We start from the raw sequence: 24,485 nt of genomic DNA on the forward strand, positions 1-24,485 counted from the left end.
GACAAGGCTGGACTCCCCAGGAAGTGAGTCCTGGGGCTTGCCTGGAAGCCAGCTGGGTGAGCCCCGTCACCACAAGGACAGTGAGACCAGAAACAAGGCATCCCCGCCCTTACACGATGCTGAGTACACCACACACGCAATTAACCTGCAGAGTGGTTATTGGTATCCTCCTTTTTTAGGCACAGGAATTGGGGCTTACAGCAAGTAACAGGGGAGCATCCAGGGCTCATATCCTTTTCACAAAGCCAGGCTGCTCAGACGGCAGGCGTGACTAGAGCGCAACTTGACCACTCTCCTGCCTCTGTGTACAAACCCACTTGGTGAAGGGCTGTATCACCGGGTTATGGTTGTTCCTCCTATACTTTCCAGCGCTAGTCTGGGAATCAGGAGGTCTGTATTCCAGACCCTCTCTGCCATTTGGCCCCTCCAGCTGTGGGCAAGTAACTCACTGCTCGGGACCTCCTCTCCCTCATCGGCGAAATGGAGGGTCGGTCTGGCCCACCCTCAGGTCTCTTCTAGCTCTGACACTCCGGGCTTCAATTCCAACTCTTCTCGGAAGCCCTTATTGCCGATTCCAGCCCATTTTGGAATTCTCACGGTGCCTACTGTTTGAACAACAGTGTTTGACCCTGTGTGCCAGCCTCATGCTAGGTGACAGGTTGGAGAGATGAATGAGATTCAGGCCCTGCCCTCAAGGGGCTCACAGTCTAGTGGGGGTGAAAGACATAGGAAGAGATCCCCACTTGGTCTTGTCATCACATTGAACAAAATCTTCTTCAAAGCAGAGACTGTCTTTTCCCCCTTTGCTTATTCCCCCCGGGGTGTTATCCAGGAGTAAGTTCAGAGTAGGCATTTGATAAATACCTGTGGATTTGAATTGAACCAAATAATACTTTAGAGCAACAACCCAGGAGATTTAAGTGTTTTTAGCTAGATGACTATTGAGGTTAGTGTCCAAACCTGGCTTAAGTCCCAAAGCCCTCGTCTGTCCTGTGATCAGCTGGGCTGTATCTTTTCACGTGTGAGAGGCTGTCACAGATACACCCGTAAGGAGCCAGCTGCATTCTGGCTGGCTAGAAGCACTAACTGTGCAAAAACTCATTTTAATCCTTACAATAACCCTGTGGTGCAAGTACTATTGTCCCCATTTTGCATGAGAGGAAGTCTAAGCACAGAGAGATTAGATAACTTTTCTGAGGTCATGCAGCTTTCAAGTGGCAGAGCTGACGCTGAACCCAGGTGGTCTGACTCTAGAGTCTGTGCCGTCAACCTCTATGCCTATTGCTGGAGGACCACTTGCTAATTTCATCAAACTAAAAATGCATTTGTCCTTTGATCCAATAATACCATTTCAGGTATTTTCTATACAGCTGATCCTGCACGTATAAGAAACAGCATGTTTTCAAGGCTATTCACTGCAACCTTCTTTGTAAGAGCATACCACATTTCCACTTAGGGTGGATTAGTTGGATAAATTGTAGTATAACTATATAGTAGAATACTATACAGCCGCGAAAAGGAGAAAATGTCAATGAACTGAGTGGAAGAGCTCCAGGATTTACTGTTAAATGTAAAAGCAAGGAGCAAAATGGTGTGGACAGTGAATACTGCTGATTGTGGAAATAAGTGGGAGGAGGGAATCAGAACATATATTTCTGTATTTGCATAAGGACACACTGGAGGAACACACAAGGAACTAACAAAAATGGTTACCTCTGGGGAGCAGGGGGCAGGAAAGCACTGGATAGGAATGAGATGGGAGTAAGGTTTTTTTCAATAAAAACAATATCTTTCAGATCTTTGAACCATGTGAATGTATTACCTATTCAGAAAAATTATGGTTAGCATGACTCACGGGCTGGATGTCCTGTGTTCAATCCTAGCTCTTCTACTTCCTAACAGTGGAAACTCTGGCAAATTATTAATGTCTTTCTCTGTTTGCTCATCTGTAAAATGGGGATAATAATTGTTATTAACTCCTAAGCCTGTGGGACTTAAAAAAAACAAACCAACTAGGTAAAGTGCTTAGTACATAGTAAGTAGATAATAGATGCTAGCAGTGAAACGATGATTATTAATATTAGTGTTTGGAGTTGAAGAAAGGGAGAAGCTTACCAAAGAAAACACATTTAGGGTCTCTCTTTCTGACCTCAAACCGAGAGACGGGCTTGAGTGGAAACAGGAGAGAGGATGTATGTGTGCACTGGGATGGATCTTTACAAAGTGGTGGCAATACTCCTTCCCGTCCCCATCACCTAGTCTTTCACAATGCGACTCTGCAGATCCTCCTATCAAGAGTCTATTTCCCCACCTCTTTAATCTGGGCTTGACCATGTGACTCGTATTTACCAAAGGCGTGTGATGGAATGAAATGACATTATGTGGCGTCTTCTAAGGCTGGACCTCGAGAAGCCTTGAAGCTTCTACTTTTGCCCCTTTGGAATGTAATTCTACCATGTGAGGAAGCTGGGCCCAGCTTGCTGGAGGATGAGGCCCAAGGAGAGAGAGGAGCTCAGCTGACAGGCAACACCAACAACCAGATATGTGCAGGAGGCCCTCTTGGACCATCCAGCCCCAGGTGAGCTGCCAGATGACTACAGCCATATGAGTGATCCCAGTAGAGTAGGGTTGCTAGATTTAGTAAGTAAAAATACAGGACACCCAGTTAATTTTGAAATTCAGATTAAAAACAATTACTTTTTTGAGTATAAGTAGATCCCACGTAAAATTTAAGGGCATACTTATGTTCAAAACTATTCACTGTTTATCTGAAATTCAAATCTACCTGGGCATCCTATATTTTATCTGGCAACTCTACAGGAGAGACCAGCAGAAGATCCTCCCAGCTGAGCCAAACTCAGAACAAATTGCTAAACCAAAAAATTATGAACAAAGAAAATGGTTGTTTTCCTAAGCCACTAAGTTTCAGGGTGGTTTGTTATGCAGCAAGAGATAACTGATGCATGTATACACAGAGGATCACAGTGGGACTAATCTATCCTCTCACCTTTCTGGGCCCTGCCTGCCATCCCGGTTCCATCCTCTGGGCTTCTTTCTACCCATTTAAAGTCTGGGTGAGTCCTTGGTGGGTCTTCCTCTGTCTCCGAGTTCCTGATCCTGAGCCAGCCCAGCTCTGTCCACACCCTAAGTCCACCCTATGCCCTTCCCAATTCCCAAAGCACTTACTTGAGATGGGGGTGGGGTGCTGCTGGTTTCTTGGACTCTTCACCCTGTTGGGAGGTGCTGCGGCTCTGCATGGGGGGCCGGGGCTGTGAGGTAAGGGTGGTGCCTGGCTTGGAGACCTGGTTTGGAGAGCTGCCTCCAGATGTGCGGGATAGCTGTGGAGAGCCTGGTGACCTCTGCTGCTGTGGAGATCCAGATGAGGGACTCAGGGGTTGCTGGCCTTGTGGGGAGAGCCTCTGTTGCGAGGGGCTTCCAGATCTCGGGGGCTGAGGAGACTGAGCTTGGCGAGGGCCCCCTACAGGGAGAAAAAAATTATTACATTCAGATTTTTTTACGATAAATATGGCTGTGCACAAGTGTCGCTTCAGGGATGTTCATTACAGTGTTTTTCATTTTTTTTTAAGATTTTTTTGATGTGGCCCATTTTTAAAAAGTCTTTATTGAATTTGTGACAATAATTGCTTCTGCTTTATGTTTTGGTTTTTTGGCCACGAGGCACGTGGGATCTTAGTTCCCTGACCAGGGATTGAACCTGCACCCCCTGCTTTGGAAGGTGAAGTCTTAACCGCTGGACCGCCAGGGAAGTCCCTACAGTGTTTTTTGTAACAGTGAAAAACTGAAAACAATACAAATGCCTAACTGTAGAGGAACTGACTAGGAACATTAAGATAAATTCATATAACGGAATATGCTATGGTCATCACGTATGACGTGGCAGAATAATATTAAATGACGTGGGATGTTGTTGATAAGCAGCTTATAAAACAGTATTTGCCATTTAATTCCATTTTGGCACGTATATATATGAAGCTATGTAAAAAAGAAAGACTGGAAGGTTATACATTGAAACCAGTGTGTCTCAGACTTTAATGGCATGTGAATCCCCATGCGTCTTGTCAAAATAAAGATTCCGATACAGTAGGTCTTGAGCGGTGTTATGAACTGGATCGTGTCCCTTCACAGAATTCATATGGTGGAGTCCTAACCCCTGGTGTGACTGTATTTGGAAATAGGGCCTTAAAGGAGGCAACTATTGTTGAATGATGCCATAAAGGTGGGCCCTAATCCAATAGGACTGGTGTCCTTATGAGAAGAGAGAGAGAGACCAGGGACCTGCACACACAGAGGAAAGGCCACGTGAAGACAGAGAGAGAAGGTGTTGTCTGCAAGCCCTGGGGAGAAGTTTCAACCCTGCTGGCACCTTGATCTTCCAGCCTCCAGAACCATGGAAAATAAAGGTCTGTTGATGAAGCCACTCAGTCTGTGGTATTCTGTTATGGCAACACGAATGGGGTCTACGTTACTAACAAGCTCCCAGGTGATGCTTCTGCTTCCACGCTTCGAGTAATGAGGCACTGAGCAATGATTTTAAAAGCGGTGGGATGATGAGGGACTTAAATTCTCCTCCTTTTGCTCACTGATGTTTTCCACACTGAAGATGTATTACTTTTGAAACAATGAAAATAATTATCCCTTACTTTCGAATAGCTCTCTAACCTTTTCTAAGAACTTTTTCAAAAGCAATATATCATTTGATCTAGAGAGAGGCCGGTAGGGAAGATACCACTCTTCTCATCAGGTTGCAGTGGAAACAGCCTCATTAAGGTTTCATAACTAGAAGGGGTAACCACGGAAAGCCCAGTTCCTGCACAGAGCATACAGGCTCTCACCTACAAGCGAAAGGACATTTTAGCCTCCCAGAAATGACTTTGAGTGGAATTCCAAGGCTCCAAGCAAGCAAGGTGCACCCTCCTCACCCTTGAACCCAGGTGTCAGGACTGCGGATTGTGAAATGCACCTTGGCAAGGCAGACTAGCTGCCTGCTGCTCGCCATCCCAGGATACAGCGGCTCCTGGGAAGGTGGGATGCACCGCGGTGATTCTCGCCATGCTTTGTTGAGAGGATGGGAGACTGAGAGTTTAAAAAGGGCTGGAGCTCAACTCTGAGCCCTTTCATAATGTGGCTTCCACTTGTGTGAGCTCCCCAGGTCTCTACTGTGTCCTCTCTATCATGTCCCGGCCTTGGGCTGGGCACCCTCGCAGCTTGTGGGTTAGGCATTATTATCATCCCCATTTTACAAAGAAACTCAGTCCCAGGTATACTGCGACTTGCTTAAAAAGTGTCACTTCTAGTAAGGGGAAGAGCCTAGACTCAAACCTAGATCTCTCTCACTCAAAGCTCTGTTTTCTTTTGTTTCCCTTTTTTCCTTTCTTTACTGTACCACACAGGGCAGCACCTTTGTGCAAATTAAGAAAAAGGTGCTTTCCCCCAGTGGTGGCTGCTCTGAGCCCGGTGCAAAGGGGGCAAGGACTAGATTTCAGCTGGCCTCCCCGCTCAGACTGTCTCAGCTGGGCCCTGTGTGGTGGGCACGACCTGCATGTCTGGTGGCCCTGACACCCTACAGGTACCAGAGCCCCAGGTCCTTGCCATTAACCTGCCATGTGACTGTGGGTGCGTCACTTCTCCTCTCTGGGCCCTTGTTTGGAAATGAGGTCGTTGGACTAGACATCAAACATCCCTCCACATCTGAACATCTTTGTGAGCTTGTGCAACACTTTCCAGGTTGGACTGAATTGCAGCTCTAGTCTAGCAACTGACTGCACACGGCTTGATTCATGACTATATTGTCCCAGTAGATTGGAGGACCCATTGATCACAAAACTCAAACACCTATAGGGCCAGGCAGATAAATAAATAAAGCAGGAGAGTGTCAGAAAAATCACGTGGCTTTAAAAAATTTTCCCACTTGAGGTACACGGTTCAGAGACTTACCTCTTTAAAGAGGTGCAAGCACAAAGAAAATGGCAATTGGCGCTGTGTCACTGTGGCAGTGACACCAGCAAGGAAGGAGGAGGGCCTGAGGCAAACGGAGGAGTCCTTGCCCTGTCAGTGGATGGTTGCTACGTAGCAAGCAGGCCCACTGTTTCTAGAGCTCCTGCTCTATCAAGAGAAGCTGGAAATCTAGATGTTTATGTAAAAGCTTCTGATTTTTAAATGTTGGTTTACTTTTTTTGTTTTTTAAACCCATTGTAGGTCCAAAAAGACATGTTTTCTAGTTTTATCTTAAATCCTCCCCCCCGCCCCACCTCTCCACATTCTTCTCCTCAAGACTGATAATATCTTGGAAAATCTGGATACTCATTCATTCATTTATTAACTATTCATTCAGTCCCTATTATACAGGTGGGATTCATCAAGAGACACTAATTTCTTTCAGCTTCTCAGCAAAGCAACAAATTTAGTATTTTTTGTTTGAGCACATACAGAAAAAAAATTAAACGTAGAAAGTATTTGCCTTAGCCCAGGATTGGTGCTAAAAGATGATGAGGTTCATTAAAAGAGACCTTCATTTTTACTGAGTTGAAAGTGAGTAGTGAGTTCAGAAAACAAGTTAATAATGTGATCTTGTTATTTTGGGAACTCAATGAAAGCACTGTGTTTTAATTAGCCTTGTTATTTTTAATCTGAATGTTAATTCAATGAGCATTTTCTTTAATTATCCTAATTGGTTTTAAATTGATTGTTTTTCAACTCACTAAACGTGTGTTTAGCCTCATGTCGCTTAAAATATCCCTTTATCGAGCGTGTCTCTACTCTGGGCCGGAAAGGAAACCAGAATACAGTAGCTCTCTGTTTTAAAAGTGCTCGGTTCAAATGTGGTTGAAAAAGTAAGTCCTGGGGCAGAGTGAGACAGGCCAGGGTAGGGCAGAGGCACAGTCAGAGCCTGGCAGGGTGATGAATAAGTTGTTTTTGAACATTTATAATTATAGAATTATCACCAGGCAGGAGGGCAGTGGGGCTGCTTTAGTTATAAGGATTGTTATGATAACAACCGTTAAGGACAACATGTATAATTGTTAGTAAGACACAAAATATTAATAGTGAGTTTTTAATGGTAAAGGTCATATAAATAGTTATTAACAGTATATTAGTAGTAGTAAGAGCTAGAACCTACTAAGTACTACCTCCACGCCGGGACACCTTGCTAACTGCTTCACCTGCGTTTTCTCACAGGAAGCTTCCCATTACTAAACGGGGCAGCTGTCATTTCCTCCTTTATCACTGGGGAAACTGAGGCTCTGAGAAGTGATGTAACTTGCCTAAGTCTGCCAGGGTACTGAGACATGGAAGTGGATTCAAATAGGTGTTTATCTGCCTGAAGAAGCAGCCAGTGTTCTTTGGTACACAGTTATGTAAAGTCATGCAATTTCCCTCTTCTTAAATGCTTTCTGCTTTTCCAAGAAGAGAAGCACAGAAAGGAAAGACGAATGGAGTGTTTTATCTAAGACCTTTCGAAGAAGAAGCCATTTAGTGCCCAAGGCCGATTTTCCCAAGAAGCAGTGAATCTGCTACTTTGATAAAAGCGACTGGGAAGGCCACAGTGTGATAGTAATGTTTCTTTCTGATGAGTCTTAAAGCAGATCCTTAAAAGGTCGCCATGAAAATGCCTGGCCTGGCTTCTTGGTGCGAAGCGGTCCTGAGGCTCCAAGCTGGCACTAGAGCAGCGAGTGTGCCCGAAAAGTTCTGACTGCAGGAGAGGACCTGGGCTGACCTTCTCCCCAGGCCTGAGCGTGAGAACACCCGAGCAGCTGGCAGCCTGAGAGAGTTAGTTATTGCCACGATTTCTTTTCATCTTGTCATCAATAGTTCATCCATTCTCTAATAAATGGTGGCATTTACATAGTAATGCTGGGATATTTTTTGAGGAACAATTCCAGTCGACAAGGTTCTGTACGACGTTCCGTCTTTCTTTCTCACTCTAGCTGGTTGGCTCATAAATCTATAACCAGGCACTGCTAGCAGCTAGGAACCAGACAACTTCTAGAAGATCTGAAAGCCCAGACTTGTAAACCTGCCATTTTCTTGTGCTTCCTTGGACGAAACCTCAACACCCATCTCTGTAAAAAGGAAATATGGTTGTTTTCACTGTTGACAAGTTGGGAGGCTGAAAATGAGAAAACAAATGGGAAAGTCCCTAGCACAGTGGTACTTAATACATTTACTGTCTGTCTTCCTTTCCTCCTTTTCTGACTTTAAGGGGGTGACAAACCTCATGGTCTCTTTCATTCTGCATACAGAGCGAGGGCACATATCTGGAAGGCGCGCTTCCAGAGCGCCTTCTGGAAGTCATGCGTGGACCCCTCAGTGCATTCCAGCATGCTTGCTGGACGGTTTCTCTCGGTGCGCGGCTCGTCGTGGGCCCTACCTTGTGTGGGTGTCCGTGGCTGAGGCTGTCCGAGAGGAGGCCCAAGCTGGGCTTGCCCAGGGGGTTTTGCTGGTTTAGTCTGAGGAGTCTAGAGCAGAAGAGAAAAGAAGTCTGTTGCGATCACCACAGCCATTTACTTCCTGCGTACGAGGGCAGGGTTTATCAACATCTGTTCACTTCTGAGGTAAAACCTACATAATGTACACAGTTCTTAAGTGTACAGCACAACGAGTTTTCACACGTGGATACACCTGTGTAACCACCAAGCCGGTCAAGACAGAACATATCCAGTGGAGAAGCCTGCTCTGTGGCCCCACCCAGCCAGCAGCCCCCTCGAGTATGACCGTCATTCTGACATCTGTTATCACAGGTTTGTTTTTGTGGGGAAAGGGGGAGCAGGTTTTGGGACTTGCTTTTCCAGAAAGCTGGGGGTCTAGCAAATTCTTTGGAGAATAATCTGGTAGTCCATGGTGAGGACTGTGGAAGGGAGGAGCTCTGAGGGAGCAGGTCGAGGTTGGAGGATGAGGAAAACTGAAGACACAATAGTCTCTATTGACTGGTGCCCTGGGAGTATACAAAGGGCATGTGTGTACACGGGCACGTGCGTGCGCGCGCACACACACACACCCTGCTCCCTGCTCAGGCCCGGGATTGAGGGCACAGAGGAGACAACTGGTTTCTTATGTTAATAATCTCTGCCTGCAGACACCCAAAGCCCAGTTGAGACAAGGTTTTTCTCCCCAGTATGGTGACGGGAGGAAGGGCCTCTCAGAGCCTCCCAAATTCCCCCATCAGGAGCAGGGCTCTCCCCCAATCCCAGCCTCACCCACACCCCATTCCTTTCTCCCCAAGTTGGTTCCTCCCTGGGAGCATCTCCTGTGGATCAGGGCACCCATTCCCAGACAGCCAGGCATTGCTCACGGCTACGCAGTGTCCCTTACTTCCGAGGACCTTACCCAAGGCCTCAGGGGCGAGGGCACTGTGCCCCCTGGCATCGGGAGTTGGCTCATTTTGGAGACAACGAGATCGGCCATCAGCTGTTTGTCCTCTTCCAGGTGCTCTCCAATCAGGGGCATGGAGCTGTCCATCACCTGCAGGTGATGAGAGAAAGGAGTCCTGAAGGACCCTCAGGCCAGGGCGGCCAGGCAGCGCATCCCAGGAGGCAGGCTCAGAGCTCATGACAGAAGTGAACACTAGATGGCAATGCTCTCCATGCAAACACCCAGCCCAGCGCCTCCAGCTGGGAATGACCACCGTGGAGACATCCAGTTTCCTGCAGTTCAGTCTAAATCAACTCCCTGGACTCAGTTCAATTCAGTCGACATTTGCTGGACCTCAGATATACGACCAAGGGCTGGGAGCCTTTGCTGACCTTTTCTGCTCTTTTCTTTGGGGAGCTGGTCTCTGCCCCTCCTTTCCCACCTTGGCCCCCACCCAGGATTGGGGCTGGCCTCCTGAACTCTGGCCCAAGGTCAAGGTTTTCCACAAAGCCTGAAGCAGTGAAGGTGGGGGGCTCGATTATGACCAAAAAAATAACAAGGGTTAGAGTCGACTCAGGGCTCGGAGAGAAGAGGGAAGAGGCAAGTCCTGTTCTCCAGAGCTCTGGCAGAATAAACTCCTGGAGAGGAACTTCTCCCACGGGGAGCAGGCTGCTTCTCAAAGGAGGCACAGTGCTTACACTGGGAGGGGGCCTGAGAGATCATATTTGTACACCCGCACATCTGCTTTTCTTGCAGATGGGGAAACCGAGGCCCAGAGATGGGAAGGGACTTGCCCGAAGTCACGCAGGCCAACGATCCAGGTGATTCCCCAGGCACGGGCAGCTGTAGACGGTCTCGAAGGGGAGCGAGGCCTTGGTGGGCCCTCTGTCTCCTCCCCAGCTGTAGGGAAATCCAGCCTGTTCACCAACACCCCCCTCCCCCCGCCCCCATCAAACGCACTGTCTCGTTCTCCCTTTTCCCAAGCTGGGGACTCACCAGGTTCTCTCTCTTGTCCAGGTCCTTGTGCATGTCATTCTCTCTGCCCACTCTCTACCTGCCTAGGCCCTACTCATCCATCAGGGAACATCTAGCCGGCCCTTCCTCTGGGAAGCCTCCTCGGCACTCCTGCCACCCTCACTTTGGCCGTCCCATTGGAGAGCTTATCCCACAGGGCCATGGTCTCCTGTTGATGTGTGTCTCCCCAACCAGACGGTGAGCCCCTGGGCTGGGGATGGACCCTGTGTCCTGTTAGACAGGTGTGCCCTCACTAAGTACCTCTTGAATGGAGGAATGAAAGGTCCCTACAATAAGTCCTGCTGAGGACGATAAGGATACTAATAAGTGCTACATGTCATTATTATGTGCCAGGCGCTGTCCTAAGCACTGGGTGTGGATGACCTCACACAAATCTCAGCATAGCTCTTTGAGATAGGTACCATTACTATCCTTATCATGATGGGAACACTGAAGGCAAAGAAGTAGCAAATTCAAGGACAGATTGCTAGCAATCCTTCCGTGTCTCACCGATCAACGAACAGCTCTCTGTGGTAAGAAAGGGGAACAGCAGACCTGGGTTCCAGGCTTCGGTTCTGCTAGGGACTTGCTGTGTGATCTTGGCATGTCACTTTTCCTCTGTGGGCCTGTTGTTTCCCTCAACTATAAACTGAGGGGTGTGGGCAGCGGCAAAGACCCTTCCAGCTGGGACTTAGGAGCCTGTGAGTCTACCTACTATGGTGGGGAAGCTGAAAAGCAAACCCAAGGATGTGATGCAGATCCTATTATGGACGGTCCTGAAACCTGTCCTCAAACTGAGCTCCCTGTTGGTCATGCCTGGGTTCCTGGTACCCTGGCTCCCAGTGCCCGGCGCATGGACAGTCTCTCGTTCAATGTGGGCTGAGTTGAGTTATAACTGTGGCGTCTACGTGTACACAGGCCTGTCGTCCTTTCTCTTCCTGAGCCCGCCCACCCCTTTTTGTTCTGGTTTCTGTTTCCTACACTCCCTGCAGTAGAAAACAGCCACCACAAGGAATCTGAGGTCAGAGCATTCTGGAGTCCCCATGGTGGACACAGCCAGAGGAAGTGGACATTCTGGTCTCCCCAGGGAAACATTTTTCCAATGAGCAATGTCATTCCCTGTACAGGTCATGGAGGACAAGTTCAAGTGTCTTTCCCCTGAGTATTTCACTGTGAGGATCTTCACAAAACATGTCCCACAAATTTTATGTTCTTACCACAGAGGTGGCTGAAGAAATCAGTATTTTTGGATCCCTTCTGTCTGTTTTTTTTTCCTGACTGGGGAAAAATACCTTTTATCTTTCTGGTAAAAAGCTCCCCATCTCCCTTGACCTCACTCTAAACTGAAAAGCAACGGAAACAACTCTGCAATGTTTCTGAGAGACAAAAAAATCTGAAAAGCCATTTCCCTCGCCCCCGACCCTGGAACATTTTTGAGAAGTTGTCTTATTGTGTTGTAAAGTCCAAACCCACAAATTTTTTTTTTTTTTTTCAATGTGTAAGGTCTTTCATCCCTGACCCGCTGAATGTCTGGAGGCAGGGAGTCTGGGCCCACGGGTACAAATTTTTGTTTCCTAAGAGTGAAAGCTGAGGAAACTCAGATAGGCAGGAGCTCGGGGAAGGGAGCCAGGAGTCCCTCTGCTGATTGCTGGTCCCTCTCTGAAAGGAAGCTCTAGGGGAAGGGTCCCTGCGACTGTGCTCACTGCTGCATCTCCATCACTTGGCTGGGGGTCTGGCGCCCAGAATAGGAGCTCAACAGTGAATGAACGATGGGTGAATCAATCAGTGACCACATGTGTGCCAAAGCTGAGTTCATGTGTGGTGGCCCCATGAAGAAGTGCAGAGGCAGGAAGGCCAGGAAGGGTCTCAGGAGATGCAGTGCCCTAGGCGTCGGTCTGAAGGTCCCAGGCATCCTCGCTCCTCCAGGGAGCAGCCTGGGTCTAGCTGGGAAGCAAGTGTACAGGGCAGTAGTTTTGCTCCTGGCCCCTTCAATGTCCTCTGAGAAGGGGCTGCTGAGGACATTTCAGGTAATGGTGGCTGCTGGACGTGAGGAGAGAGCTGTTTTCTAGAGCAGGATTTAACCTGCAAATATAGACGCAACTCATCCTTGGAAGCTACCTGGCCTTCTGGGGGGTGAGTGTGGGCAGAGGGGCTATGTCCAGCCTGGACTCCCTCCCCTTCACCTCCAAGCTGGATACTCCCTGGGCTTGGGTGTGGATGCCCTCCTGGCAATGCTGGAGGAGAAGAGCAGGGCTCCCACCGCTCCAGTCACCGGCTCCCGCCACACCGTGGATCCCGGGAGTGGTGCAGACACTCGGGGCTGGAGGACTGGCTGGCTCTTGCGGTCACCCCAGCCATGTGCTTCCCATTAGCCGCCCACACCCCGGGGAGGGGGCAGCCACAGGGCTCTCCCTCACACGTCTTGGCCCTGTGTCAGCACCGCGCCTCTGCAGTGGTTGGAGAAGGCCACAGAAGGGAAGCACCGGAAGGGGCTCTGGGGGGTGGGAGAGCTAGGATGTGAGGCTGGGGAGAGAAGGGAGAATTCTGAGCCAGAGCAGCATTTTCAGGGGAAGCAATGGAGGACCATGAGCTGTGGCGGGGAGGGAAAGGGAGTTAGGAAGGGGGAGGGGGCTGTGAGGCCAAGAGACTTGGGGAGCCACAAGGGGGGAGGGGGACTGTGGGATTGGGGTGGACACAGGGAGCCTTGAAGGTGGGAGGCGACTGTGGGGTTGGGAGAAGCATGGAGAGGAAGTCGTTGGGGTAGGGGAGGAGGGTGATGGAAGGACCATGGCGACCTGTAGGCGACAGCTCTGGAGGGTAGCAGGGGTGGTTGGCCTCTGAGAGGCATGGGCTGCAGGAAGGTTGAGGGAGAGATTCTGGGACTCAGAGCCCCTCTGACCTCTCTTACAATTACATTTCCCTCCATTCACACCCCTTTCCTAACCTTCGGTGCCCTGAAGTTAGTGTACCACCCTTCCCTGCCAGCCTGCACACCCCACGTCCGTCTTGCTCAGAGCTCTGTCCCCAGAGCTACCCCCACGCCAAGCCCATGGGAGCCACTGGGTACCTGTCTGCTGATTGAACAGACAATGGAATCTCTGCCTAGTGACCAGGGAAGTGTGTCCTCTTTACACACTGGGACACTGAGAAAATTGAAGAGGCCTCTGAGGGGACAGAATCTTGCCAACTCTTGGCCCGATGCTTTTCCCCTACTGTTAGGGCCATGGGTTGGGGGTATTTGTTTAACCTCACGCCCAGAACTCCTGAGGGCCAGCTCAGAGCCCCTGGGCACAAAGGCTTTAGGGGCAGCCAAGGGTGGGGATGGGGTATGTGAGGGTGGTAGGTGAGAAGCCTGTGGGGGCTGCTTGCTGTGGCCTGGGCTGCATGTGCCCCAGCCATGGGCTAAGACACAGCTGACCATGCTGGAGGCCACACTTGGACTCCTTCCCTCTGGCGTGCCTGCTCAGGGGCCTGGACAGGCCAGGAGGACATCCTGGTCCACCTCTCACCTCAATGATGTAGTCTCTGCCATCCTTGCTGTGGACAGCCTTGACGGCGCAGATGTCCAGGCCACCAAACATCTCTGAGCAGCTGTCCACCCACAGCCTGTACCTGCAGGGATGGAGAGACAGGCAGTGGGCATGAGGGGCAGGGAGCAGGGACGGGAAGCAGAGGGAGAGAGAGGCAGAGACAGAGGGAGGGAGAGACACAGAAGGACACATACAGAAAAACAGGCTATGGGACAGACAGTGACACACAGGCAACCATTCAGAGATGGAGAGAGACAGAGATGCAGCAAGAGAGACAGAAAGGCAGAGAGACAGAGACCTGAGAGAGACAGAGGCAGTGGGAGAGACAGAATGGGTAAAAAGGGAGGCAGAGACATAGATGGACTGTGAGAGAGAGACAGCAGGAGAGCAGCTAAAAGGGAGCCAGGAAGGCAGGAGAGAAGCAGGACTGGGGGAGAAGGAATGGGAGCTGGGAGGGATCTCAGAGACCTGAGCCCACCCCGCCTAGACCTTGACTGGCTCCCTAGTAGTGGGAAGCTTGCCTTGCCCCCATCTGGAGCCATCCTGGACACCCAGCTTCCCCTGAAGTCCTTTTCCCTTGGGAAAGCTGATCGAAGGTCCCCAGAAATCCCTCCCAGGCCGCTCTCCCAGGCCCAGCCTGTGGGGACAAAGGGCATATTCTCCTCCTGCCTGGGGAATGCGGGCAGAGGAGCCTGGCAGGCCGCTCTCGCCTGGCCTGGGGGCCTGGTCCTCTGGACCCGCTGCTTTTTTTTCCCTTTCCAGCCACTTGATGGCTGCAAGGCCCGTTTGCTTTGCAGGGGAAGATCTCAGTGCTGGACTTTGACCCTGCAACAAGAGGATGCTTGTATCTGGAGAAGTCTTCCTGGCCTTGCACTTGGCTTCCCTCATGGTGGCTGGACTTGGAGTCACAGGGGACTTTGTGTCAAACGTTCTTGCTTCTCTCCCCACCCTCCAGGGTCACATGGGGGCACGCCTGCTCTGAGATCTATTTGTGTCTCTGAGCCATAAGGCCTGGAATGAGCTGAAGTGCTCTCAGAACCAGATCTCTCATCTCATCCGCTAATGCCCCTTGAGGCACTGAGGGTACTGCCCATGAATTTGCAGAATGGAAAGTGAATTCCAGGCCTGAGCAGACCCACTCCCATGGTAGGCTCCTGCAGAGATGGCCCATGTGGCCTGGGACTGAGCAGAGCCAGGGAGATAGTGCCCTGCTGGAGACATCTGTGAGTAGCTTGTGAGACATTGGGGAAGGCTGGGCTCACATTCTGGAAAGGCCATGAAGAAAAGGGCCAAGACTGTCCTGTGAATGCCCACTGGGGGAAGGATGTGACTCCCCCAAACCAGGTGATTCAGTTGTGCCAGGTGATGAGCACAACTCCCCTGAGACTACTTAGCATTTGTGGGTACCCACCTGGAAGGTAGTAGCTGCCACCTGGGGTTGACTGGAAGGGAAGGAAGCCAACATTTATAGTGTCCCTCCCTGCCATAGGCCAGCACTGGGTTAGGTACTGAACATCCCTCTCTCATTCAGCCCTCTGGCTTGGGTATGTTAACTCCAATTTACAACTGAAGAAGTTCAGAAAGGGTAGTTAACTTACCCTATGTAATACAGCTTGGAAGGGGCAGGACCACTCACTTTCGTTCATGCCACTTCCTCAGCTTAGAGCCCTGAACCAGCAGTTCCATGAGGACAGTGACTGTGTTATATCCCTCCCCTAAGTCTCACTCAGTCATCGCTACTGTAGCAGGGTGGTCCCACTCCAATCTCTAGGGGCAGAGATGTGACATAGGCCTATATAATCACAGCATTGCTGCTTTCTGGACCATGGTGATTGGTTCGGGGATGGTCATATGATCTAAGTCAGGCCAATCTGTGAATAAGGCTCTATTCCAGGCTTTGACTGCAATGGTTGGGAAAGACACCTTCTTTCTGCTGGACTTGACACTGTCAAGATATAAGCCTGGAGTCATTATGGGCCACCATATGAATGACCAGAATGAAACCAACATAGAAGCCAACATATTCTATCCAACTTAAGGGGGTAGAATAAGTTCTAAAGTCCTACCTGGAGCTGTACCTCTGGAGTTTTCATTGCCACAAGCCAATAAATCCCCCCTTTGGTTCAAACCAATCTAATTTGTGTTCTGACACTTGCAACTGATACAGAGTTCTTAAAAGGAAGGATTGGGTCTTTTCATCTTGGCCTCTTTAGTGCTCAACATACATGGCATGCAGTAGGCACTCAATACATGTTCACTGAAGAGGGCTTTCTGACCCCAAAGCCCATGCTTTGTCCATTGTCATTGAATGCTTGCAAGCAGAAGTCACCGGGCAATCAAAAAAGGATGTGTGTATGCTGCTGGCCCCAAGAGCAGGCGACAGGTCCTTCTTCAGGTGAGGATGGCTTACAGGTGTTGTTTAAATAAGGGAGAAAGACCTGAGCGACTTTCAGCCAGAGTGCATCCCTGCCACATTCATGATTCATAGGAAATCAACCTCTCCCTCTCATATTGATATAGGAATAAGTCTGAGAGAGGAGTGGACAGTCCAGTAGCCCTGTTGCCCTAATAGGGATGCTTCCATGCAGCTGTCAGAGCAGGGAAAGACTGGTGAGGACTTCCTGCTCTCTTCCTACAGCAGCTGGGTAGGGCCGGAAAGACCCCTGGACTTGGAGTCAAGATAGTAGGGTTCTACTTTCAGCTCTGTCACTGATTAGCTCTGTGACCTTGGACAAGTCACTTTCCCCCTCTGAACTTTCTGCCCTATCTGTAAAATGGGGTTATTTATAAAACCTTCCCTGCAGGCTGTTATGGGCAGTAATGGAGATCATGCCTAGGAAAGTACTCTGTGGGTGGAGAGACACTGGCCAAAGTGTGAGATGGCATTCATTACAGGATCCTTATTATATCCCTATCTATCTCCCACTATGGCTGGTGCCTCTCCCTGAACACCTCCTTTGCCTCTTACCTCTCTGTCATGGCCACCTGCTCCAGCATAGCAGAGCCTGTGTTGGCCTTCCAGTTTCCAGAGATGGAGGTTCTCCTGTATCACAACAAATAACACAGTGAGGGCATTAGGGATGCTTGTCATTGATCTGCTTTCCTTTTTTGCTTTGGCTGTTTGGCGGCTCTGATTCAAATATCTGGCTTACATTCTGACATGTAGTCTTAGGTACGCATCCAGTCTTCAGATTTATTTTTCTGTTTTTATTTCCCTCTATGTTGACTGTCTTACTTGTTGGGTCTTATGTATCTTTTCCCAATCCACCTTTGAAATATAAAAGTTAAATTTAACAAATGCCTACACTATCAGATTAAATCCTGGGAACTTTGGCCTCCTGTTTTTCAGAAGAAGAACTAGGGCAGTATAGCCTCCGGTGACTCTGGAATCTTTTTTGAGAGCCCCAAAATGTAGGAAAAATGATCCATGGAGAGAAGTGATTACTTTCCATGGTGAAGAGCAGGCAGGCCTTCTGGCTCTGCCTGCCTCACCCTCTTAGTTCCCTTGCCCTTTCTCCAAAGCCCATGGATATTTCCTGTGTGTAGGCCTCCACACACCTTTTTCCTTTGCCGGATCCAGTCTTCATCTCCATCTTTGCCTCCCTAAGTCCTACTCATCCTTCAAGTTTCATCTGAAAATGTGATTTCCTGAGAGTACATCTTCCCCAATAAGAACCCCCTATACTACATCCTATACCAATGTTTAGTAATGCTCATCTCACTTGCAATGACTACTTTAGTGTGCTGTCTTTCCTGAGGGCAGGGAACATGTTTTGACTCATCCCTCTGTACCTCTAGTGTCCAGTGGTCCCTGGCATGTAGTAGGTGTCCAGTAACTACCTACTAGGTAAGAGACTGTGTATGTTGAAGAGCAATCCAGACAAACTATCTCTAATGGCATATCTGGATTCAGCAAAGACTGAATGGCTTTAGGCAAAGTGGCAGAGGTAAAGCAATTTGTTTCATGACCAAGGGAAGGCATGTGATTGAGGTTTAAGGGTGAACCAGGAGAGGAATTGCTATAAAATGTCTTTCTAAAAGAGAAAATAAAATGTATCTGAGCGCAGCAGATGCTGAGAATAGATGGTGGCCAATAGGAGACATAATGACTAAGGGTAGCAGTGACATTGATAAGCTTCATGTCAATTAAGTTTAGTTCATCTCAATGCAATTCAATTCAATTTGGCAAACAATCACCAGGCCTCCCTATGTCCTGGGTACAGGACTAATCTGAGTGTGAAGACATGACTCCTTCCTCAAGCTGCTCACTACCTTAAAGAGGTAGACCAGCCTAAAACCAGAACATAGGCATGGTAGGGTTAGCAGTACACATGAGGCATGAAGCACTCTGGGGAAGCAAAGGAGAAACCAGTCACTTAACATGAACCCCAGAAGGTAGTGATTGAGATGTGCCTGGGAGGGTGAGTAGGATTCAATAGAGTGGGATCTGCACGGTAACAAGGGAAGGTAAGAACTGACTTGAGTCAGATGGATGCGAGTTTGAATCTTGGTTCTAGCATTTTCTAGCTGTATAACCATGGACAACATCTCTGGCTCTATTTTCTCATTGGTAAATGGGAATAATTTTAGTACCATGCTTATAGGGCATTGTGTGGATTAAAGGAAAGATTCCCATAAACCTCTTAGTACAATGGGTGCTATTATTACTTTTCAGTAGGCGTAGACAAGAAAAAAAAAGCATTCTAATGCCAGAAGCAGCAGGAGCACAAGCCAGACTGGTCTCCTTCCAAGAAGATAACGATAGTGAGAGCTGATATTTAGTGAGTGCTTTCTATGTCTGAGACATGGGTCTAAAAGCTTTATAAGCACTGGCTTATTTCAGCCTCACAAAAACTAATGAGATGGATATTATTATTATTATCATTCCCACTGAGTGGCAGAAGCCACCAAACCATATCTGAGAAACTCTGTGCTCTTAACCATGACTCTTCATGGCAGAACCCATCACAGGTTTGGGGAAAAGAGTTGATTGGCCCAAATGTGATGCAGCTGCTAGAATGTAGGATGGGATGTAGACTGTGACAACAGAATCTACCTTTACGACACATGTATGAAGCTGACCCCCTTGATGAAGGGGCGGGGGTGAGTGGAAAGGTGCTGCCTAAGTAACTTTGGAAATTAGTGGAGGCTGTATGACTAGGTACAAAAGAAACTGTATGTAAGTCCTGTACCATAGTTGGTGAAGTTGTTTCTCATGGGACTGCAGCTTGACAGTTCTGCAACTGTACACATATACTGTGGATGAACAAAGAAGTACATGGATGGGGGATGGTGGGAGCCAGGTTTCTTCCCAGTTGGAGTGGGAAGTTACAGATAAGCAATCTGGGAAGGCTAACATGAATCATGTGGTACGGGATGAAAGTCTGACACATCACTATGAACTCTGTCTAGCTTTAGCTATAGATGGATATGTGTGTGTGTGTGTGTGTGTGTGTGTGTGTGTGTGTATCACACAACTGTAAATTACAGTTAAAGACGTGTGTATACACGGGTTGAGATACACATATTTATTTCCCAGCTCTGTCTGCTGAGAGGATTTAGAAACAATGACACCCAGTGGCAACACGCACAAAGGCCCAAGTACTGGGCAGGAAGTGGGCCAGAAAGGACGCTGAATGGTCATGGGCAGAGAGGGCGTTCTACACCGAGGTGTGACATGAACACGCTCCCTCGGATGTGGGCCAACCCAGGGTCCAGGAAACACCATAACTAAAGACAAATTGGAGCTGTCAGGGCAGAAAGGCTCAGCATAAAGAATGCAGCAATGAGGTAATCCTCAAGAAGAGAAACTGGGACAAGGTGTTGTCAATGTCAAGTGGAAACGCTAACAATGAGGAGAGGAGGGAAATGATATCATGTGGGATGGTGGAGGCCTCAGGAATGCACTGGACCATGCACTGGAATATTCTCCAACTCAGAGAGGTTGGGGGTGGCAGGGGGAGGTGATCTTATCACCTTGAGGGCATCTGAGAGCAGTGGCAGGTCTGGCCTGGCTCACGGGTGGAAGAGAGCGATTGGCAAGACTGACCAGAAGTATTTCTTGGCCCCATCCCTTTCCTGGGCATATTTCCTTATAGGTCAACTGACTGCATTTTCTCCAGTTTCCCAGGCAATGGCAGAGTGGAGTGGTTGCAACAGAGACTGTGTGACTTGCAAAGCCTAAAATTACCATCTGGTCATTTACAGAAAAAGTTTGTAGACCCCCGGTCTAGGCAATCCAGGTAGTGCAAAAGCAACCCTAGATAATACAGAAGTGGATATGTATGGCTGCGATCAATAAAACCTTATTTACTGAGACAGGTGGAAGCTGGATTTGGCCTGTGGGCTGTGGTTTGCTGACCCTGATCTAGAGCACAGCTCCACCACACAGAAGCAAAGGACTTTCTAACTGTCCAGAGTCAGTTGTTGTAGTCCTCAATGATGGAACCAGGCAATCAGTGTGCCATGCATGCTTGGAAACCAGGCACCTGTTGCCTCTCTGGGGTCTCATCATTCCAAGTGGAAACAACAATACTCCAAAGTGAGACAGAGAGGACCTGGGGCAGGTAAGACCTCTCTAAACACCAAACCCTCCACCTGGTCAAGAACTCCCGCTCATCCTTGTAACCGCAGCTCCAGCGTGAGTCATCCTTTGCCTGAACCACCCCCAGGATGAATGTGTGTTGGATTTTCTGGCATTCATCCCTTTTCTTTTAGTCACACAACCTCTATTTCCACTGGATAATGACCTGCCCATATTGCATGCTATCTTGGTGGGACTCTTCATACTGCTCTACATTCCTCTAACTAATAAGCATGTGACCACAGTTGGATTAATCAGCACTGTTTCCACGGAATCACAATCTTGAGTTAAGCCCTGAACATGATTAGGGCAGATTCACTTCCTAATGGGGTGCCACGAAGACTGTATATTACTTCTGGCTACCCAGATTCCTGCGGCTGCCCTGGACCCTAATATGTCTGAAATTGATAATTTGGAGTTTTGTTAGTTAGTTCTGATCATTCAGCTAATAAATTCCCTTAAAAAAAACTCCACCAAATTAGTCAGGTACGGTTTTTACTAATTGCAGCTGAAGAAATCTGATGTAATCTCCTTCCTGCTCTTATTTGTCCCAGAGAAACCCTTTTGCAGCCCACAGCCCCAGAGCCATCTTCTTACAAATACAGGTCAGATCATGACACTTCACTGCTCAGAAGGGAAGAGAAGAAAATTCACAACCCTCAGCAAGGCATTCCTTGATTTGTCTCTAAGCCTCTCTTCCATGTATGTCTCCTATGACATGCATCAGGTATATACTTGGAAGCATGCCAACAGTCTTTCTTTCTCTGGGGGAAACAGGCGTCACTTGGGTAGACAGATTTCTACCCTGGGATAAGCCATGATGGAGCATCAGCCTTCCGCTGTACTAACCAGAGAAGAAGGGTGGTAAAGGAGACAGAAAGGGAGAATAATGATGTCCCTACGGGGTCTCTGCTCTGGGGCAGAGAAGACAGGGCATGACGTGTATTTTTAATCTCCGTTCTTCTCACACTCTGCTCCTACCCTTCCTCCCAGCTCCCCAGCCCCTGCCCAGGGACTCACATGTAAGCTTTGTAGTTGGATCCAATTTTCTGGATGCGGATGTCATACTTGGAGTCGATGAAGGCCTCGGTGGTGGCGTAGGTTTTGGCCATGGCCACCATGCTGGTGATGTCCTGGTAGTCATGCTGGTTTTCTACTTTGATCTGTGTGGGAGGATGAGGGGTTGAGTACCCACCCACCCACCCACCCAGCGTTCACTGGGCACCTACCCAGTGCTGGGACCCAGGGCTGCACCGTATACAGTAACCTTGAGAAGGTCGCCTGCCTGGCAGGGGAGGCAGACCTAGAAAACAAGTCACCCCACCACTTCCTGTGGAAGAGAAAGGCAGCATTCCACCTGGGGAGTCAAGGGAATCTTTATAGAAGGGGTGGGCTCTGAACAGGGTTTGGAAGAATGAACGCGATTCTCACATGGACTATGGAGCAGGTGCGTTCTCTGGAGAGGATGGAGGATGGACAAGGCAGAGGCAGGAGGAGCCCATAGGGAGGGGGGATGGGCCAGCAGTTTGGACTGGCCAAGGGGGCAGGAGGGTGGGGGGATGCCTGAAGAGGGTCTTCAGGGAATAGACCATGGAGGGCCTCAACAGCTTTGGGAGGGGCTAGGATGCTAGCCTGAAGACTCTGCAAAGCCACTTGACGGAGAAGAGTTTAAACAAGAAAGTAGCCTAATTTGTGTTTTAGAAAAATCACTCAAGCAGCTGTGTAGAGGGTTGGATGGAGGGGTGTGATGTGGGATAGAGAGAGACCAGTTAGGAAGAAGAGAGTATGTATGTGTGTATGTGCATGTGGTGTGCATGGGCAGGGTGTGTGCATGTGGGTTGTGTGTGTGAAGTGTGTGGAGGACGTGCGTGTGGGGTGTGTGGGGTATGTGGGTGGAATGTATATTTTGTGATGTATATGTGTGGTGTTTGCATGTGCGTTGTGTGTGGGGTGCGCGGTGTTTTTGTGTGTGCAGTCCGTGTGTGCATGTGTGTGTGTGGGAGTGTACACGCACTGGACATGGCTAGCTCTGCTAGTCCAAAGGCCTGGGGGAGAAACTCGCTCACACTGTTTACTGGGCTGAGGCCAGGAACATGCGGTGGTGTCCTGGGGTCAAGGAGAGGTCTTAGGAGAGCTTCCAAGGCCAAGTGCAGGGGAGGAGGCCAAGGCGTTGTGACAGCGATCTCAGGACATAACAGAGGCTGACTCCCAGCACCTGTGGACAGCTGGGTGGGTGCTCCCTCCCCTGTCGTCCTCACTCGGACAGCAGAGGGGTTCTGAAGCTGGGCCAGCAGTGGGCAGAGGCCAGATCCACTGGGGGGCTGGGTGGGTGCTGAGTAGCCTGGGTGGGGGGTGGTCCTGGCCTTACAGCCTCTTCTAGTCCTTTTCTGCCCACCCTTCAGGCTCAGCAGTGCCCTGACCACTCCCTCCCTCCATGATGATGCCCATCCACGTCTGCCCCAACTTCACAACTTACATGGCATCTTCACAGCCCTCCTCTGGGACCCAAAACAGGATTGTGAGGCAGGCAGGGTGGCCATTGTTATGGCCACTTAACATGGGGAAAGGGAGATTTTTCTCCTTGTCCAAGGCCATATAGCAGCTAAGCACAGAGCTGGGAATGAAACTCAGGACTCCAAAAGCACAGCTGTTCTTGGAACAATCTCAGGGTATCTACAAGTGCACGCCTGCGGTCCCACCCCACGGATCGTAAACAGCGAGGGGGAGGGAGGCTTGGCAAACCTTCTCTCTTCTTGGCTCTTTGAGCAACCCAGCCTCAGTGGCAGGGGGCCTCCTCCCACCGGAGGCCGAAGCTACCCTTTGTTCTAGGTCCTCTAAGGCTCTGACTGCCTGCTGTTCCCTCCTCCCTCAGTAATAGGACCCTTAAGTTTTACCTGGGCATCTGGTCTCTCAGCTAAAGATTATTTTGTTCCAGTCTCCTTACAGGTAGATGTGGTCAAGTCTCTAAGTCTGGCCAGTGAAACTGTGAGTAGATGTGATGCGAGCAGCCTCTGGGTGGTGCCTTTAAGATGAAGGGAACCCTCCCTTTCCTTCTCCCTTCTCCTGACTGGGATGTTTACATGATGGTGGGAGCCGGGGCAGCCTTCTTGGACCACAAGATGGAAGCTGCATGTTGCAGATGGCTGACTAATAAGGTGGAAGGAACCTGGATTTCCAACACCATGGAGTCCCCAGTCAGCCCTGGATTGTGTATGCTCAGACTCCTACATGAGAGCAAAGTAAACCTTAATCTCGTTTAAGCTACGGTTATTTTGGACTTTGTTAAAGCAGCCAAACTATATTTCTGCCATGTATTTTTCATCTCTTGCCCTTTATTGATTCTTTATCCTTTGGATTAACATGATCATGGATCCACTAATCTCAAATTGTTCCTGCTTTTCAATACCTCAGTTACCACTGCTCTCTCTGTCTCTACATCCTCATTTCCCACTCACTCCTAAACCAGCTCTCTCTGGATGTCATTCCCCACCACTCCACCGAAACTGATTTGGCAAAGGTCACCTTCAACCTCCTCATCGGCAAATACAATAGAGCTCCCTTTGCTCCCTATCCTGCTTTGGCATTCTATGGTATCTGAAGCCACTGAACTTTTCGAAATTTGGTTTTCATGCCACTATTTTCTTCCCTTTTTTTCCTGGCAACTTCTTCAAAGTCTATATTGCTTCCTCTTCCTTCAACAGCCCCTTGAAGGTGCTTGAAATACAATATAGGTGTGTGAAATACAACAATCCAGCTCATTTCCTGGTACGACAATGAACTTGGCTACAGCAACAGGGTGGTGGACCATGGCAACTTCTTCAAAGTCTGTATTGCTTCCTCTTCCTTCAACTGCCCTTTGGGTGGTCATAATGTTTCATTCTCAGCCAACATTTGGGATCCGGTAAAGAGAGAGTCAACGAAATGAAAGAATGGGGGTGAGAGCTTGCAGGGACAGCTTGTCTAATTCATTTTTGTCACTGGGTGGATCT

At 49.0% G+C, this 24,485-nt stretch overlaps 1 protein-coding gene across 3 annotated transcripts in view; it reads right to left on the bottom strand.

The window, feature by feature from the left end:
• The window catches only part of SYN3 (synapsin III), a 458,022-nt gene that overhangs the window by 9,220 nt on the left and 424,317 nt on the right, over positions 1-24,485 (bottom strand). For all 3 annotated transcript variants that reach the window (XR_010932585.1, XM_067697868.1, XM_067697869.1), the window contains exons 8-13: positions 21,517-21,659; positions 16,882-16,956; positions 13,893-13,995; positions 9,346-9,480; positions 8,390-8,477; positions 3,187-3,478 (exon numbers count right to left, since the gene is read on the bottom strand). Coding sequence is in view for 2 of the 3 variants with exons in the window: in XM_067697868.1 (XP_067553969.1) it covers positions 3,187-3,478; positions 8,390-8,477; positions 9,346-9,480; positions 13,893-13,995; positions 16,882-16,956; positions 21,517-21,659 (836 nt within the window). In the remaining variant the exon portion in view is untranslated. The remainder of the gene's footprint in view (positions 1-3,186; positions 3,479-8,389; positions 8,478-9,345; positions 9,481-13,892; positions 13,996-16,881; positions 16,957-21,516; positions 21,660-24,485) is intronic.

This window comes from Pseudorca crassidens, chromosome 11, assembly GCF_039906515.1.
Source record: "Pseudorca crassidens isolate mPseCra1 chromosome 11, mPseCra1.hap1, whole genome shotgun sequence".
In the NCBI taxonomy this organism is placed as follows: Eukaryota; Metazoa; Chordata; class Mammalia; order Artiodactyla; family Delphinidae; genus Pseudorca; species Pseudorca crassidens.